Consider the following 20,577-nt stretch of genomic DNA (forward strand, 5'->3'; position numbering starts at 1 on the left):
TTTACCAGGATGCTGCCTGGACTGGAGGGTGTGTCTTACGAAGAGCGGTTGGCTAAGCTCCGACTTTTCTCTCTGGAGAGGAGGAGGAAGAGAGGTGACCTGATCGAGGTATACAAAGTAATGAGATGTACAAAGTTAAAAATCACACAGCACCAGGTTATAGTCCAACAGGTTTAATTGGAAGCATTAGCTTTCGGAGCGCTGCACCTTCATCAGGTGGTTGTCGAGAGGCATGGATAGAGTCAATGGCCAGAGATCTTTCCTCAGGGCAGGATTGACTGGCACGAGGGGTCATAGTTTTAAGATATTAGGAGCAAGGTATAGAGGAGACGTCAGATGTAGGTTCTTTGTGCAGAGAGTTGTGAATGCATGGATTGTATTGCCAGTGGTGGTGGTGGAAACAGAGTCATTAGGGACATTTAAGCGACTGCTGGACATGCACATAGATAGCAGTGAATTGAAGGGTACATAGGTTGGGTTATTTTATTTTAGATTAGGAATAATCCTCGGCACAACATTGTGGGTCGAAGGGCCTGTTCTGTGCTGTACTTTTCTATGTTCTAAATCGAACAGTACTCAGTGCATGACCCCAGTGGGTTTTAATAGGACATATTTATAAAGAAGTTTTTAAAAGTATTAAGGAACCAAGGTACTTCTCATACTCAGTTTTTGCACAGGTATGACGATCACACTGCTGCAATTGACAGCGAGTCTGATGATACGCAGATCAGTTCAGATGGTCAATATGAAGTCTTTAGTCCCAAAACTAACAACTGCCACACAGTCAAATATCGACAGAAGGCACTAGTCAATGGATATATGCAACTACTACAAGTAAAGGTGCGAAATATAAAAGCTGAATGAATTTAATGATAGGAGGCAGTAGGCTATTGCCCATGGATCAGGAACATGGAGTACAATGATGGACAGCTAGAAAATGCTCAAACAGTGTATCTAGGCCCACACGTGCCCCTAGAAAGATGCCATGGCCCATTGAGAGAAATCATAAAAGAAGGCAGAAGTCAAACAGTAGCAGTCCAGGAAAAGACAAACATGCTTTTTGTATTGCATTCTAAGAAGAAAAATGGGATAAAAACAGAAACACCCTGAGAAGCAGAAGACCATGAGTGGGAAATCTTAGTAGTCATTCACAGATTAGAAGGAAAGTTAAGAAAAAAGATGCCAAGTGATAAGTGTTAAAAAGTTGGAGAGAATTTAGGGCATGCACAAAAGGTTACAGATAGGGGATAACTTACCCTATTACTTTGGTGGATATGCACCAAATAGGTGTCCTCTGATGGAACTTAGAGCTAAAGCAAGACTGGTTCTGGAAGAAAAGCTCTGGAATTAACATACAAGGGTAAATTCTCCAAGAAGAAAAAACAATTTTGATTTTTTTTGGCTCAACTAGTAACAAATGCTTGGGATTGTAGATAAAGATGCATTTCTACAAGGAGACCAGCTTGAGGGGCAAGTGTTTCTTCACCCTCCAAATGAGGCACAGTGGGAACACCCTGAAAGTTAAGTATATATATGGAGTTAAATCTCCATAGGGCTTAATAATTAACTTATTAAAATAGATTTGTATTTAGTTAAAAGCAGACACTGTCATGTTTAATTAGCATAATAAGGAGCAGCATAAAGGAATCTTTGTGAAGGAATTCAGAAAGGGGTAACAGCAGCCTATTGAGTGTTACACTGATAATAAGTCACTATTGGATAATATTCACTGAGGACGGTGTGTGAATAAAAAAGAAATGAGGATCAATACTTCCGTTTTTAAAAAGATGGAGGAGAATGGGGTGATCCCCAAATTGAAACAGATGGATTGCAGCAGCCAGCTAATTATTTTACAAAAGAAATCAACTAATTCTAAGGAGCTGTTGTATGTACTGGAAAAACAACACTTGGAAACATAATGCAAAGAAATGGGAAAATAGTCTGTCATCGTGCATGTTTGGTTTGTTTTTTTAATTATAGATTGGTTTATCTAAAAAGGGAAAAAAAGGAAGCTGTTCTCATGTAAACTGGTCTAAAGGAATGTATGTGACCAAATGGAATGAGGGAACAGGTGATGGATATCTTAATAAAGAGTTAACTGGGATTGAATTGGTTGTATAATGGAGAAGTGGTAATCAGTGGGTGAGAGTTTTATGGAGTGTGGCTAACTGAAATAAAGTTTTCACATAAAAGTGGGGACTTGAATTCTGTTTAAATGTAGTCACCTTGTGGAGTATAACAGCAGCCCTCAGTACGCCCCTACACGAAATCTAAAAGCAGCTGCTACCACTCGCGCTCCCGTGCCTTTTCTCAGAGCTGAGATTTTCCAATCAATCTCCCTTTGAAATTCGGTGCCAATCTGTATAAATAAGCTCCGTGCAAATCAGTTAATTGTGTAGCACTGACTCAACTCCTTTGTCTCAGTCATCAGATAGATCAAAGAGAGTCTTTATTCTAGCCTGTCACACACAGGCTGCAGGAAAAGCTGTGCTGCTTTCTGATCAACAGCCAGCAGATCCTCTGCATGAATGCACTCTGCATTTCAATTTGAAATCCTAGAGGCACAGACTGCCAGCTCCTCAAGCTCACTGTGGTTAAAAACTGAACTGTGAAACCACCAACTGCAGTAACACACCTAAAAATGGTTCAGACGATTGTATCTTTCTCGTCTTTTTGAATAAATATTCCCAAAGGTTCACTTTTGGTGAGTATGGTTTTGAGAATATTACCAAACCAAACAGAACAGGTTCTTTCCCGATCTTACATGAGGCATATAATTGGAAGCGCAGGGATACACTGGCAGCAGAGACACAGGCGACACAGGAAGGGATGGGGAGGCAGCATGGGGAGGTGGGGGTGTGGATCACAGGATGGAGAGGGAGGGGCTTCCCAGTTTAATACCATAGACTTGCACTTGGTCGTGAACCATAGGCTCTTCAAGGAGATTCACCCAGATCATTTGTAAATGTGCCATGAATTTCTCCCTCTCTTTCTGTCAGGCAGTGATTCTAGGTTCTCACCAATATCCCCTAATAAATACTTCTTCATAATCACCTTTAGTCCTCGTGCCAATTATTTTAAATCTGTGTCCCACGGTTTTTGTACCCTCTGCTAGTGTAAAAGTAGGTCATCCTCCATGTAGGCCTCTCATAACTTTACAAAACTCCATTTAGTAATTCCTCAGCCTCCTCTGTTCTTGTCCATTATGATCACAGATACTGGAAATGTCACATCATCTCAGACCTGGCTTGATAGATCCCATGTTTAGTTCTTATAGTTAATTACAAGAATTTATGTTAATTATAATTACTTTAATTAACCACCTTCTCATGGTGGTTACTCAAACATATTCATACAAAATTGCAAATGTTCTTTAACTACGGAACATAAGTTTATTTTACAAAAGAAAGAAAAGCAAAAAGCTATCTTTTGTATTTGTTCATGGAACATAGATCAGCATTCATTGATAAGCCATCATTGCCCTTGCGCTTTCATTTCAGCGGGCAGTTAAGAGCCAACCACACTGCCACAGGTCTGAAGTCACATGTAGGCCAGACCAGGCAAGGAAAGGAAAGCAGATCTCCTTCCATTAAGGACATTAACAAGCCAGATGAGTTTTTATGACAATCAACAATGGTTACATGATAACCATTAAAGCTAGATTTTTATTTGTTTTTTATTGAATTCAAATTTCACCAACTACCATGGTAAAATTCAAACCCATGTCCCCAGAGCATTAGTCTGGAGTGCTGGATTACCACATTACTACTGCCTTCATTTTATTGCAGGCAGAAAGACTCTACCACACACAGCAAAACAAAATTTCCCAACACTATTCTTTTACTGATATTTAGTTCCAGAGAAATGTCACTATCTCAAGACATTACGTTTTAACATAACTGACTCCTCCCACCTTCATTTCCTTAGACTGAGAAGACAATTATCCAATCTTTTCCGAGTTCATTAGCATGAGCCTTTCACAAATCTGACTGATGAAACTTTAATACTTATATCTAACTCTCGTGGTTTAGAAGTTTCAGAAACTAAAGTATTTTGGCTGAAGTGACAGATTTTCGTGAATTATAACTCGATTCTCCTGCTTACAGAAAACTGAAACTGGATTCTCAACTCAACTCAATTCTTCAAAGATCTTGAATCATGGAACGGCATGGTGGCTCAGTATTTAGCACTGCTGCCTCATACCGCCAGGGACCAGTTTTCAACTCCACCCTTGGACAACAGTTTCTGCGGAGTTTACACGTTCTCCCTTGTCCCGTGGGTTCCTTCTGGGTGCTTTGGTTTCCTCTCACAGTCCAAAAACGTGCAGGTTAGGTGGATTAGCCATGGGAAATGTAGGGTTACAGGGATAAACTGGGGGGTGTGGGATGCTCGTCACAGGGGTGTTGTAGACTGGATGAGCCAAATGGCCTGCTTCAACATTGTACAGATTCTATGAATCTTCTGTTCTAAAATCAAAACTAATCCAATGGCCTAATCTTACACAACAGTATAAACAGCTTATCCATTACCAATACATAGGGTCCTGCCATGCATCTGACTGCAGTCACAGGCTTTCTGATCTGACTGGATTTATTGTTATTGTTGCCACACGTACCAAAATACAGTGAAAAGCTTTCTTTTGGAAGCACTACAGGCAGAACATAGCAAACAAGAACAAACAGATCGGACAATGTGTCGACAGAGTGAGGCATAAAAGCTATTGGCTACACAGGAACTGCACAAAGCAAGCTCAATGTTAGATTTGAAAGGGGAAGAAATTCACTCTTTATGCGCTCTCAGGTCCTATCCATAGTCAGCAGGAACCGAACCCGAGTGGGGAAACCTCAGAGCATTCCAGTCCACGCCTTAACCACCTGGCCATGGCTGCAGAGGCTTCCTTGGAATTGATGCACAGAGATAACTGTTCCAAATGACTTTCTAAACGGTTTTCAAAACATTTATCTTCATAGAACTGACTCACATCCACCTCCCTCTATTTTGTAATTAAAATCCCAAAATTAAAATGCTATAACACCTTTCATCACACTGACCAATCTTTTCCCATAACTAACATTTTCTAATCCTGTGATCATCATCTTAAATCTTACCTGCACCCTCTCCAGTACAGTCACACACTTGCTATAACGTGGTGACCTGTGTGTAGTACTCTATCAGTGTTCTAACTTGTATGGCATACGGTAATGCGAATTCCTTGCTTTTATGTTCTATGTCTTGGTGAATAAAGGAAAGCGTTCAAGATGTCTTTTTACTTCCATTATTGACCAGTCCTGCTTCCCTTAAAGATTTTGGATATATTCTGTAAAGTTCCTGTTTTTCCTCAGTACTCATTATGGTCTCAGTTATCATCTAGTTCCATGTCTTGTTGTATCTCTCAAAAATGCTTTATTTATCTGGAATGAATTGTATTTTCCTGCACAACTGACCAGACTGCATCCAACATGTTTTGTTGAGACATTAACGTCAGAAAATGTATCAAGTCACTTTACAGAGATGGACATGTTGTGCAATGGCATAGGTCAGTACTACAGGGTCACATTGAGAGACATATTGAAGTAGAAGTGGTCAACTGATGCTGACTGCTATATTGGCAATAATTCCCTACAGAGTTACATAATGATTGGCAAACTGGAAGCTTCCACACTTTGGAAGGGTGTTTTCAGTCCTTGTTCAACCCAGAATGTGTGGAAAAACTATTGGAAAGTCACAACTTCACTGTTCATTCCAAACCTGACCTCTTGACACTTGTGCATCTGAAATCTGAAGCAGAGTTCCTAGTAATGAGTAAGACCTTGGCTGATTCTTCCATTCCTAGGCCAAGGGCAGTAAATTCCTGCATCCCCTACCTGACAGCACAGATTAGCAGTGAAGCCGGCATGACCCAGTGCTAGCAGTACCACCCCAGCCACTGGACGTATCAAGCATGCCAAGTGGAGGAGCAGTTAGCAGCTCTCAGGGATGCCCGAAGACTTATCATACCTTTGGATGTCTGCAATGTTGACTGTCAATTGGCACCAAGAATCCAGCAGCTGCAACAAGTCACACTGTAGTCCTGGATAGTCAGCTATATAGGCCTCGACCAGGTTCACTTTATCCTGAAGCAGGAGTGGAATGCAGACCTGCATTAAGAGAATAAAACTGTTCATGAGGGTCCCATCTTTACAGAGTGAATGAGGAATGATTAGAAGTTTAAACAGGATTGAGCATTGATGAATGAATGGATAAGATAGTTTATCCAGATTTAGCTCTATAAAATACTCCTGGACCAGTTCACAAGCAGGAATGTTACTTTCCTCATTGCATATCCTCCCAATTTAGATTTTAAATACAAATTGTCTTCTAAGTTGTGAACCTGCAGTAACAGCATTATACAGGGATTTCCAGAGTGTGCAAGTAGAAAGGAGAAAGAGAGGTAAATAGAAATATAACATTCAAAAGCAGGTTGGGCACAAAGTCAAAGTCCTCTGGTGAAGTTCCCAAGGACAGAGGCAGAACAACAGAAAGTGGAGTCTCTGGTGAGGAAGCTATCAAATTAGTTCATATAACTGTACAGTGCAGGAGGCCAGTTGGCCTGACTATGCTGGCTCTGTGAAAGAACAATGCCCTGCCCTTCCTCCACAGATCTGCAAATTTCTCCTCACCAATTCATTATCCAGTTCACTTTTGACAGTTACTCGTGAATCTGCTTCCACTAAGACAGCACATTCCAGTTCACAACAACATGATGCAGTAAACACATCCTCGAGTCCCACCAGATTCCTTGGCTAACTATCTTCATTTTTACCCTCAAGTTACTGAGATCTCTCCCTATCTACTACATAACAACTTTAGAATGTTGAAAATCTCAGTTAAATCTTTCCTGAATGTGCTCTGCTCTAAGGAGAATGACCTTGGCTTCCCTCTGCAGTTCAAAACAGCACCCTGTGTCAATTTGTGTTATGTGGATCACAGCAGGTCCCAAAAGGAAAATCACAAAAATCAGTGATTGTCCTTTGTCCCAGGTCCATTACTACACTCTCCTAATTGCTTTTAATATTAAGCCAATTTTGACAAGTTCAAGAACTGAACTACTATCTGTTTTGCATGTCATTTTACTCCACTCTGATGTAGGATATTTATGCCTATAATGTTTATGTTTCCTTACACAGTTTACACTCTGAATTATGTTGGCTACTTCACTCCTTGACATCATCCTTTTGCATTTATTATTTACAATATATAATGACTGAAATACATAAAGGTGAACTTGCAGATTATTGACTGCACTTCTAACCTATGGTTCCTTTTACTCACTCAAAGGATGTGGTCGTCATTGGCTGGGCCAGCATCTATTGCCCAACCATCGAAGTAAACAATATTAAGTCTTTATTTTCAAAACTAAAACCACTACCACAGAGTCATTAGTTTACAATAACTTTGTTTACAGATTTGGAGATGCCGGTGTTGGACTGGGGTGTACAAAGTTAAAAATCACACAACACCAGGTTATAGTCCAACAGGTTTAATTGGAAGCACACTAGCTTTCGGAGCGACGCTCCTTCAATCACCTGATGAAGGACCGTCGCTCCGAAAGCTAGTGTGCTTCCAATTAAACCTGTTGGACTATAACCTGGTGTTGTGTGATTTTTAACTTCGTTTACAGAGCTGGACATTAAATTTGAGATTTGAATAGTTCCTGATTATAATTTGCATTAATTCAGATACAACAGTTCATTAAGTTTTGCTTTAATTTAGATTGAAATGTATTTGGTAAAATACCATGAATATGGCATGTTTCCATTTTACTTATCAAAATATATCGGGGATCATTAAACCCACTATCAAGTACTGCTTTACAATATTTTCATAGTGGGTTATTTGTTATCATGAAAAAGAGGATATTCGTTAAATTTTCCACAAATGAGCATGTAGACTTATACTTGTCACTCTTAAATCCTTTACCATCTATCCCAGTTTAAATAGGAGAATGAGAACTCTTTTTTTAATTCATTCTGCTAAAACAGGAAGATGATTTTTTTCACTGATTCATGGGAAGTGGTGGGTAAGTTGTTGGAAGGGATTCTGAGGGACAGGATCAACATGCATTTGGAAAGGCAAGGACTAATGAGGGATAGTTAACATAGCTTTATGTGTGGGAAATCTAACTAACTTGTCGTACTAACTTGATTGAGTTTTTGAAGAAGTGGCAAAAAACACTGATGAAGGTAGAGTGGTGGGAGTTGTCGATATGAACTTCAGCAAGGCAATCAAAAGAATCCGCTTGGCAGACTGGTTAGCAAGGTTAGATCACATGGAATCCAGGAATACAAAATTGGCTTGAAGGTAAGCAACAGAGAGTGGTAGTCGAGGGTTGTTTCCCATACTGGAGACCTGTGACCAGCTGGAAGGACATGTGCAAGACGGACTGTTTTTTGTCATTTATATGAATGATTTGGATGTGAATTTAGGAAGAATGGTTAGTAAGTTTGCAGATGACACCAAAATTGGAGATGTAGTGCACCTCAGAAGGCTACCTCAGAGTGCACCAGAGCCTTGATCAGATGGGCCAATGGATTAAGATGCGCAGACAGAGTGTAATTTAGATAAATATGAGATGTGGTCTTTTGGTAAGGCAAATCAGGGCAGGACTTATATACTTAATGGTAGGGTCTTGAGGAGTGTTTCCAAACAAAGAGATCACTTTCATCATCCCACAACCACCTGATGAAGGAGCGTCACTCCGAAAGCTATTGTGCTTCCAATTTAACCTGTTGGACTAAAACCTGGTGTTGTGTGATTTTTAACTTTGCCAATCACCCTCAAAGTAACGGCAACTTTAAACCTCTATGCCCACCCCTCACTTCAAGGCTCCACAAAGGCAAGTGTGGTATTTCCCAGGTTGCAACGTGACCAATTCCCTCTTCAGAAGGACCAATGAATTCTAATCAGGTCAGAGAAACATTTCGTTTCAGATTTATCTCCCAGTTCCCAGTTACAAGGTCGGGTCTGTAGCACATTGATACTGTCCTACCTTTTATCCTGAAGGTGTTCGTTCAAGTCCCACTTGCCCCAACAGTGTGTCATAACATATCCAAATAGATTGATTAAAAGAACTACAACTGACTGCACATAGCTATTAGAGCTCCCAGGCAACAGCCAACATCTGTCAACAGAAAGTATTTCACTCCCCAAACAGTCAAGTTGTCCATTTCTCAATGAGTTCTCATGACTCAAAGAACCTTCTAGTGGCTGCAGCTTCTTGGTGCCCCTGCAAAGTTCTGGGGTGGTTTTCAGTGAGAAATGGTCTGCCCTCAGGAGGTAGCACCTGACACCAATAGCCTGTGAGAACACAGCACACTGCTCAGCAATAGGATGACAGAATGGGACGTTTAATCGAACAATGCCCATGATCACCTGACACTCCAGAACAGTAACTCCAGACTAGCCAAACCCACACAATCTTGAACATGACCTCACCAACCAATCAGAACTGTTAGTCACACTTGACAGGTAAGCCAACATTTGGCATCAAGATGCTCTATGAAAGCTCATTCAAACTCTCCAAACTTTGGCTAAAACTCTGAGAAAATCAGAAGTGTAGCAATTGCAGACAAAATGATATGCAGAGGAAAAGGGCCAAACTCCAGCCAACATATCAGGGACTTATTAGGAACCGAAAAACTAACAGCAGCTGATTTCCCAGGTTACTAAGGCCATCGATAAGAAGGAGTAGAACCTAAATGTTTATGAAGAAGGGAGCGTAGGCATTGGTGATGGAAGCCACAATTGTCCACTACTTCGTCTGTACTGGGCTCAAACATCAGTATTAGCAGGGATCAAGGCAAGGCATAACCATGAGGCTCTTTTCACTCATTTATAGGAGGCCAGCACAGAACATAGAACATAGAACAATACAGCGCAGTACAGACCCTTCAACCCTCGTTGCGCCGACCTGTAAAACCAAACTAAAGCCCATCTAACCTACACTATTCCATTTTCCATTCATGTTTATCCAATGATTTTTTAAATGCCCTTAATGTTGGTGAGTCCACTTCTGTTGCAGGCAGGGCATTCCACGCCCTTACTACTTCGAGTAAAGCAACTACCTCTGACAACTGTTCTATATCTATCACCCCTCTATTTAAAGCTCTGTCCCCTCATGCTAGTCATCACCATCGAAGGGAAACGGCTCCCACAGTCCACTCTATCCCATCTTGTATGCATCTATTAAGTCACCTCTTAATCTTCTTTTCTCTAACAAAAACAGCCTCAAGTCCCTCAGCCTTTCCTCATAAGACCTTCTTCTCCATACCAAGCAACATTCTGGTAAATCTCCTCTGCTCACTTTCCAATGTTTCCAAATCCTTCCTATAATGCAGTGACCAGAACTGTACACAATACTCCAAGTGCAGCTGCACCAGAGTTTTGTACAGCTGCAGTACAACCTTGTGGCTCCAAAACTCAATCTCTCTATCAATAAAAGCTAACACACCATAAGCCTTAACAAAATGGAAATTCCAGCAGAGACAACAGTAGAAACCAACGTGGACAGCATTACATACTGCACAATGGAACTAAAAACGCAGCAAGCAAAGATGAGGCATGTTCTTCAACCATTGAGCCCCAATGACCCTGAAGAGTCCAATAAATACCCACCCTCTCATCTGCCAGTTTCCCCAGCTGAAGTTGGAGGGTGTAAGAGCTCCAGGATCTTGTAATGATACACAACTCAGATAAGTTGCTTGATCACACTGACAATGCAGCAGACTATCACACTAATTCAAAGACAGCAAGCAAATCAGAAAAGATTGCTGTGCCTTCCTACAGCTATCTCTTAATGCTTTTCAGTGGCTTTTAATGTACAAGGTAAGGCCATAGACAAACTTACAGCATCACTGTGTTTTCATTTGTTTTCGACATACATTGCATTTGTAGGCAAACTGAGTTAGCTAGGGGCTTCCTCAGCTATCTCGAAGCTCCAATTGATTTGAATTTCTGAGCTGGCCCCTGCAATTTGACTTCTCACTATTTTACTGTAATTAGCTACAAGAAATTTCTGCTAATCCAGTGCCAGATGCTGGATAAGCAGAGTTAGAAATTCGAAGAAGTAAATGGGTTGAGAGAGGTGTGGACAGAGAGAGCTGTTCTGATCAAACAGTCGAGGTGTGAGGAGTAAGAGGATTGTACCTTAAACCCATTGCCCCTTGGCTCTTGTCATGCAAAGCATAAGAGGACGTTGATCTCGGAAATGCTGACAAAGCTTTGTAAATACAAAGTTGAACAGCAACTTTGTCCTCCTTCCTGGTTCTCCAGAACACTGCAGATCAATCTTCCAGAAGTCCTAACCCCAACAACAGCTATGATTACATCTGGACTTTCAGTAAAGTCAAATCCCACCCCACCACCCCCCATTACTCTTAACATGAAGATTCATTACTGGCAGTGACTGGGATTTGTAGATTTTTTGCTCTTCGCTTCCAATTCCAATAGTCGTAGCAGTTTGCTTACCTGCTCCATATCCACCTCTGGCTGCAGGTCCAACTTTATACTCAGCAAGGCAGCCTGTGGTTCAACAGAATAAACATATTCAGGATCTCAAATCAATGCTATTGATTTATTAATAATCAACAGTATTTATTTATAACAGATAGGCCCAGTGGTTTATCCTTGGAACAACAGTTTGGATGTCTTCCTAAAGGTCATAGGCATATACCAGAGAGGATGTAGTCAGCCAATGCCACTCACTCATTTACCATGGACTGCAGGAATCAGGGCAGCCACCTCTAAATAAAGGAAAACCTCTTGGAGCACCCTTCCCAGTCACTCAAGGGACAAAGAACTCTCAACCCAGGGAATGGAAAAAGATAACCAACTTGCCCATTTTTTAAACAGCAGCTGTACTATACCCACCGTCCTTACACAGTTCAGTTGAAATGCGTCCTTACATTTTCCACTCAAGATTATCTTGGATTTTTATTTCCAATTTAGACAAAAATAACCAAAGTATTCGGAAACTTTGACAAGGATATAACAGTCAGTGGCATGTGGATTCATACTCACTGTTCTCTATCCCAGGAACTCCTGACCTCTCCAGGCTGAGAGCGGGAGACAGCAAGCAGAAATGGGTATGTTGGAACAGAGAGAAAGTTCCTGCTGGCAGTGTCAGAGCAGCTCCAACCCAGAGTGAACACCATCAGATAGTGCCTCCAGGAAATGCCAGAACAGGTCATGTCTGAGGAAGAATCACTGTTGTTGCTCCCATACCATCTCAAGACAACAGAATGAGGGGATTATTCCAACATATCCCCAGAAGAAGCAGCAGCTCTGCAGCTAGTCATCAGCATCAATTAACAAGTTCAGAAAACACAAGCCCTTCTGCACATCTAATTTCCCTCACAAATGGTTTCTCATGTGATCGCTACCAAATTTCTCTTTGAAACTGTTTCAAGTTTCATTCTCCTGCCTCGGTACCAATAATCTGTTTGACAAAATCACTGTCCCTCAGTGAAGAAAATCTTCCTGATATTTCCTGTTTTCTGCTTGTTAGATTCTGGACACCACAGAGGATTTAATCCAAGGTTAAGTGAAAAATTGGATGTAAGTTTTTCAGACATTTCATAACTATAAACAATTTGATCTCCTCGGGAGACAGCAGTGTAAAAGTCATCACTAAACTAAGAATCCGGAGTCCCAGGCTAATGCTTTCAGGACATGGGTTCAAATTCCACTATGACAGCCAGTGGAATTTAAATTCAATTTAATAATGCTGGAATTGAAAACTAGGCTCAGTCATGGTGACCATAGGACTACAATCAATTGTTACAAAAGCCCATTGGGATCATTTCTACCCTTTAGGAAAGAAAATCTGCCATCCTTACCTAGTTTGGCCAAATGCAACTCCAGATTCATAGCTACTGTCAGAAGTGGTCCTGCAAGCCACTCAGTTAAAGTGTAATTAAGGATGGGCAACAAATTCTGGTCTCACCAGCAATGTCCATGTCCATGAACAAACTAATTAGAGTTAATACAAAATGCCCAAAACTGTCAATCTCTCCTCCTGTACTATTTCTTATCCGTTAATGTTAAGCAACAATAAAACAGTCCATGTTCAATGCAGCAAGACCTGGACAATATCCAGGTTAGGGCTAACAAACAGCAAATAACATTTTCACAACACAAATGACAGACAGTGAGCATCACCAAAAAGAGATAATCTAACCACTGCCCCTTGAGATTCAATGGTATCACCTTAATTGAATTCTCCACTATCAACATCGTAGAGGTTACCATTGATAAGAAAGAGAGCTGAAGTAGCCATGTAAATACTATGGGGCTACAACGATATATTAGGGGCTAGGAAACCTGCACAGTGAGAACTCCCAACCCTCCAAAGTGTTTCCATTATCTACAAGGTGTGAGTCAGGAGGGTGACGGAATATTAGATTAGATTACAGTGTGGAAACAGCCCTTCGGCCCAACAAGTCCACACTGACCCGCCGAAGCGCAACCCACCCATACCCCTACATTTACCCCTTACCTAACACTACGGGCAATTTAGTATGGCCAATTCACCTGACCTGCACATTTTTGGACTGTGGGAGGAAACCGGAGCACCCGGAGGAAACCCACACAGACACTGGGAGAACGTGCAAACTCCACACAGTCAGTCGCCTGAGGCGGGAAATGAACCCGGGTCTCTGGCGCTGTGAGGCAGCAGTGCTAACCACTGGACCACCGTGCCGCCCACATATCTGGAAAGAACAGAGTTGAGGTAGCAATGGTTCTGGATTAGTGGTGCTGGAAGAGCACAGCAATTCAGGCAGCATCCGAGGAAAGGCAAAATCGACGTTTCGGGCAAAAGCCCTTCATCAGCCCTTCCTGATGAAGGGCTTTTGCCCGAAACGTCGATTTTGCCTGTCCTCGGATGCTGCCTGAATTGCTGTGCTCTTCCAGCACCACTAATCCAGAATCTGGTTTCCAGCATCTGCAGTCATTGTTTTTACCTCTCTGAGGTAGCAATGGGTTGACCGGGGCAGTCAGGTTTGTGGATTTTGGGTAGGAGATAAAAATGGGCAGTGTGGGGTTGGGGAACTGCCAGGTTGGAGGCTGTAGACAGGAGGTCTCCCGAAGTGATGAGGTTGTTAATGATCCAGAGATGGCGGCTTGGTGATGAGAGGTGTGGTCATAATCGAGAGGATGATAGGAGGAAGAGGTGTCAGAGAATGGCATCTAGCCTCAGCTATTTAGGTGGTCAGTTCATCATACTACCACCACGTCCCCCATTCCCCCTTCCCCCCCACCCTTACCATGGCTGGTTTAATAGTGAGGTTGGGGTTAGAGTGAAGGGAATGGAGGGCTACGTGTTCTGATGGGGAGAGGGTGGAGTAAGCGGGAGAAGTGGAGAGATTCAAGCAATTGATGTCACAATGGTAATTTGAGATGAAGGAGTTAAGGGAGTTGAGGAAGTTGGGAGGGGGTGTCAAGGAGGATGGGGTTTGCTGGAAGTGGGAGAAGGGGTCATTAGAGGGTGGTTGGATTCCCATTCAAAGAAGTAGGCATGGAGGTCGCACAAAAACACTTTGACATTGTGGCATGTGTGGAATTTGTTCACATGTGGGAGTAGGGGAATGAAGGTGAGCCCTTTGGTGAGGACTGACCGGTCAACCTCAGTGAGGGGGAGATCCGGAGCAATGGTGAATATCCGGCAGGGTTTGGCGCTGGGGCTGAGTATGGAGCTAGGGGCAGGATTGGGGAGTGGAGGCTTCATTAGGAGGGGATGTGTGCACTGGAGCGGTCACATGGACGGAATTGGAAGTAACCTGGTCATCAATATCGGCGGAAGCAGCAGTCACGCCGTTTCTCAACGTGAGCAGACGGGGCAGCCATACTGTCCTCAACATTGGTGGAAGGGGCAGCCATACTGTCCTCAACAATGGTGGAAGGGGCAGCCACACGGTCCTCGATGTGAGCAAAAGCGAAAGCCACACAATCTATGGGAGTGGCTAAAGCATCCTCATAGTCAATGGCACCGGGCCGATCCCAGAGAGGGTCAAGAACGAGGTCAGGATGCTCATTGTCGAGGAGGCACGTGTCTAGAGATATATATGGGAGAGTTTGGCATATTTACAATCTTTGATGTCTGATAGAGAGGAGAGAAAGCATTTAGGGTATGGATCCTTCAGAGAACAAAGAACAGTAGAGGTCCTCTGCATGGTTGGGAGAGACAAGCCCTGAGTTAGGCAAGGCCGACTGCAGGGAGAGAGATTTTGATGCATGGTAGAGAGCGTGGAGCTAAGAATCCCCAGAGAGAATCATTTCTGGAGGCACTGGAGGCTTTGTAGATAATAGTTGTCATGGTTGGGTCCAAACTGTGATAGTCTAAAGGTTATTTGGAGTCAATGAGGATGAGCCAGCTGTGTAGACAGGCACTGAGGAAGGATAAAGTGGCTGTAGTAATGAGTTTGCTTGAGAATGTGGTTCAAGCGATTCAGGGCAGAGGAAATAACCTGGGGATCACAGTGGGAGAGACACTCACTGAGCTCTCTTCAGAGGCAATTAATTGGCTTCAAGACCATTTGAGAGTGCAGCTAAGAATTAAACCGTTTGCTTTAACTCTGTCCAATATGAAGGAGGCTGTGAAACTTGAAAGGGTTCAGAAAATATTTACAATATTGCCAGGGTTGGCAGATTTGAACTATAGGGAGAGGTTGAATAGGCTAGGGCTGTTTTCCCTGGAGCGTCTAAGGGGTGAGCTTACAGAGGTTTATAAAATCCTGAGGGGCATGGATAGGGTAAATAGACAAGGTATTTTCCCTGGGATGCAGGAGGACATGTGCCTGAGAGGGGAAAGATTTAAAAGGGATCTAAGGGGCAACTTTTTCACACACACAGTGGTGCGTGCATGGAATGAACTGCCAGAGGAAGTGGTGGAGGCTGGTACAATTACAACATTTAAAAGGCATCTGGATGGGTATATGAATCAGAAGGGACATGAGCTAAGTGCTGGCAAATGGGACGAGATTAGGTTGGGATATCTGGTTAGCATGAACGAGTTGGACCAAAGGGTCTGTTTCCGTGCTGTACATCTCTATGACTCTAATTGCATTTATGTCAGGCTGGATAAGGATGGCAAATTTCCTTTGTTGAAGGACATTAGTGAACCAAATGGGTTCTTAGGATAACCTAGTACTTTCACAATCGGCATTTGGCAGACTTGTACTTAATTCCAAATTAACTGAATTTAAATATTCCCCCCTGATCTGGTAGAATCTCCACTCAAGTCTCCAGATAATGAGCATGGACCTCTTAACGACTAAGTGAGGAACATTGTTGTATTATGATATCCTGGTCCGTAGCCCTTGTGAGGATTGTTTCGCTATTCATTGAAGATACATCTCCACCTGAGGATAAATATTTTTATGCTGCATTAAATAAAAACAATGCATATGATACAATACAGCACAAGGCCCAGAGGGCAGAGAGCAGCTTGTGGTTCAATGGCCATTAAGGGGTTCATGGTTAAAAAGAAGTCAACATGCAGGTAAAATATGGCGAACAGGAATCATATTACTGAATGCTATATCAGACTTAAGACGGAGACTCGAAAATCAGGGTTTCACATTTAAGGTAACATAAAAAGAATAGGAAATGAACTAACTGCAGTAAACTTGGATGAGTTCATCAACAGTGGGAAGCATTCAAGAATGTTGGGTGCAGTACAAAACCAGCCCACACCCTAAAAGGGAAGGATTCTACTTGTACAGCAATAGTCACCGTCATCAAATGAGGTTTAAGTTTAAGCTAAGAGAAGGTAGTTACACAAATGCAAGTAGTTAAAATCCAGTGTCATTTAAAAAAAAAGTAACAAAACCTAAATAGAGAACATGCAAAAAACCCTGTGTAAAGATTATCAAAACAAGTAAATGTTTTATAAATCAATTGAGAGATTAGTGAAGGAGAATGCTAAAGAAAATGCAACTGAAAGCAGCTTCATCTAATAAGGAAATGGCAGACTTGATAAATGAGTTCTTCCAATCCATCTTCATAATGGAGGATAAGGACAAAATGTCAACATTACATAGGAATCTAGAATTAACTTAACAGTAGGAAGTTTAAGTCCATGTTGGTGCAGTCTGATTACCTTGAACTTATCCAAGTGGCTTGTAAATTAGCTCAAGTTGGGTAGATGTCTAGTTTGCAATGCAAAGTGATTCCAAAAGCATGGGTCCAACCCAAACCAGTTGAAGTCACCATTAAGGAGTCTCAGGTTAAACTTACCACCAATCATCTCTCTCATGAGAGAGCAGCCCCATGGTACAGTAGGACTAAGGCAGCTTTATCAATATTAAAATGGAGCATTTTAAGAAATTAATGGAGGATATAATGGACAAATCTCCAGGACTGGACAGTTTCCAAGCCGAGTGGTTAAAGAGAACAGGGAAGAAGATTATATAGCACACAGACCATCAAGTTCTAATATAGAAGTCATCAAGTTCCAATATATTCTAGATTCAGAGACTGGACCTCCTGACTTGACAATTCTAAAGTTCCTCACGGCAGCTCTAAGCTAGTATCCCAGAAACTCGAAATCATCCAAACTCTGTTCACTGTATTCCTGCTTGCAATAAATCCAATGCACCATGATCTTTTCCGTACTGACCCACATTGGCTCCCAATGTGGGAATTCCAGAGCTTGGGACACAAGCAATCAAAAGCACGGCCATCAGTGGTGATGCAACTAAAATTGAGGATGGATAGTAGGCCAGAATAAGGAAAGGAATGATACCTTGGAACATTGAGAGACTGGGAGAGATTACAGAGATAAGAGGGGGTGATTCATGGAGGGATTTGCAAAAACGACGACAATCTTAGTATTGTCCTTATGTTCAAAGTACAACCCTTGTTGGTTAATGAGCACAGGGGTATGTGAGAATTAAATAAGAGCTGTTCTATTACTGTGGCAGAATCTTCACCTAATCAAAGGGTTTCAAATGTAGATTTGCAGGAGAGACTGACAGAGTTCATGAAGCAATAACATTAAAGGACTTTAAAGAGCAAAGGGGTGTTGAGATGGAGCAGTAATTGCAAAAAACAAGTTGGTCTGTCAAACATTCCATCAATAGCATTAAACAAATGGTTCACAGGACATGAGTCAAGGGCAGGGTCCTGTTCTTCTGTCCTGTTCTAATCTTGTGATTTTATGCATTGAATGTGTCTTTATACATTTCTAAATTTAGCTCTATGTTAATATTCTGAATGGTACAAATGTTATTCCTTTAATTCTCCCTGTCTTCTACCAGGTACATGAGCTGCAACATTTACCAAAACCCTGAAGTGGACGACTAAGACCAAGACCAAAACCAAACCACACTGACAACTCACCACTTGCACTACCTGAGCAGTAACGCTGGCACCTCAGTATCTGCCAACACACTGCTTTTCCTGGGGTGCTAATTCTGACAAGGCTCCTGTCACACTGGCAACAACTTCTGCACCTCATGACAACACCTGTTCTTGAGGCAAGACCCAAATGAAAGAACCACACTGCACAGGCAAAGGCTATTCTTTGGGAGAGCTCTCTAATTAGTGCCAGTCCCTTATCCCTTCCCCATAATCCTGGCTTATTCAAATGCCTTTGCGTGTTTCTACTGAATTGGTTTCCACCATTTTTGAAGTAACACAGTTCAAGTCATAACACAAAGCAAAAGTCCCTTATCTCTCAGGTTCCAGTGCCAATTATCTTAAAAACTCTGTCCTCTGGTCTTCGACATTCCTGTCAGTAGAAAAAGTAGGCAGTGTATGTCAGCAAGCTTGTTGACCATGGGGTGCATCAAAGTCCAGTTCGGTGTAAGGTGGAGCTCACTCAGGGGTGGGAGTGAATAGGATTCCTCTTCTGGTTTATTTTTCCTCCTTATAGCCTGAACAAATGAAATCAAGTGACTAAGCAAACAGGACTAACTGAAGCTAGGACCCTTTGTTAGCAGAATGCAGTTCTTCCTTACTCAATAATTCAGAAAGCTCCCAGAGAGACAACAAGTAAGGGAACAGAAATCTGACTGATGGAAAAGAACAAAGATTTCCTGGGTTGTTTTTAGAATTAATATGAGAATCAGGAAAGATTGATCACGTTGGAGTCATTTTTTCTGCAAAACCTGACAGAGAGCTTTTAAATTAGTTTCATGGTGTAGTTTTGGTGATCCTTTTCTGTTTGAGGGAGCGCAGAACAAAGGCACAGAAATATACAAGTCACAAGCATATCAAATAAAGAACTTAGCATTTCGATTCAGCAGTGAGCTTCGTATGGAACAGATCCACAGTGGACACCATTTCCCTCGTCCTGCACTCACCCCTAAAACATTGAACAACAAGGACACCCACATCAGATTATATGCTCATCGACTACAGCTCCACTTTCAACACAATTATTCCCTCCAAACTGATCTCAAAACTCAGAGCTAGGTCATGGCTCCATCTTCTGCAACCACCTTCTTAGCTTTCTGACTCACAGACCAAATCAGTGAAAGTAGATCTCCTCCACAATAAAACTCAACACTGAAGCTCCCCAAGAATGCATTCTCAGCGCCCTGCTGCACTCACTACTATGTCGCTAAATTCCGAACAAACGCCATCTGCAAGTTTGCTGACAACACCACTGTGAGAGGACGGATATCAATGATGAGTCAGAATACAGAAAGGAGATCGAGGGCTTGGTGACATGGTGCAATGAGAATAACTCTCTCTCAACCCCGGCAAAACTAAAGAACTGATTTCTGACCTCAGAAAGGCGAAAGAATGTGCCCCAATCTACATCAATGGACCAGAGGTTGAGAGGGTGGAGAGCGTCTAGTTCCTGGTTCCGAGGGGGTGACATTAAACAACAATCTGTCTTGGTCTTCCCACGTAGATACAACGGTCAAGAAGGCACAACGATGCCTCTTCTTTCTCAGGCAGCTCCGGAAATTTGGCATGTCCACAAAGTCCCTCACCAATTCTCGTAAATGCACCATTGAAAGCATACTATACAAGTGCATAACGGCCTGGCATGGCAACTGCTTTTCCCAGGACCGTAAGAAACTACAGGTGGATGTGTGCACAGCCCAGACCAGACAATCATGGAAGCCAACATTCCATCCATGGACTCCATTTCCACGGCCTGTTGCTGCGGAGAGGCTGCCAATGTCATCAAAGACCAATCACACTCCGGCAATGCTGTCCTTCAACCTTGTCCATCAGAAGTTTGAACACATGCACCAGCAGGTCCAAGAACAGCTTCTTCCCTGCCATTATTAGACTGATGAATGGACCCTCTAACTTCAAATAATGCTGATCTCGCTAATGTTAATCTTGACTAACATTTGCCCTCTCTGATGTAACTTGTATACTTTTGTCTAGTTTTTTCTCACCTTATGATCTGTATGTCCTTGCTTCCTATGATCTGCCTGTACTGCTCGTAAACAAAGGAGAAAGTGAGGTCTGCAGATGCTGGAGATCAAAGTTGAAACTTTATTGCTGGAACAGCACAGCAGGTCAGGCAGCATCCAGGGAACAGGAGATTCGACGTTTCGGGCACAAGCCCTTCAT

The 20,577-nt window shown here is 42.3% G+C and overlaps 1 protein-coding gene across 1 annotated transcript in view; it reads right to left on the bottom strand.

The window, feature by feature from the left end:
• LOC122564592 (exonuclease mut-7 homolog) overlaps positions 1-20,577 on the bottom strand; it is a 125,810-nt gene that overhangs the window by 60,243 nt on the left and 44,990 nt on the right. The window contains exons 5-6 of the mRNA XM_043719680.1: positions 11,506-11,559; positions 5,998-6,137 (exon numbers count right to left, since the gene is read on the bottom strand). Coding sequence (XP_043575615.1) covers positions 5,998-6,137; positions 11,506-11,559 — 194 coding nt within the window. The remainder of the gene's footprint in view (positions 1-5,997; positions 6,138-11,505; positions 11,560-20,577) is intronic.

The sequence above is a fragment of the Chiloscyllium plagiosum genome, chromosome 30, assembly GCF_004010195.1.
Source record: "Chiloscyllium plagiosum isolate BGI_BamShark_2017 chromosome 30, ASM401019v2, whole genome shotgun sequence".
In the NCBI taxonomy this organism is placed as follows: Eukaryota; Metazoa; Chordata; class Chondrichthyes; order Orectolobiformes; family Hemiscylliidae; genus Chiloscyllium; species Chiloscyllium plagiosum.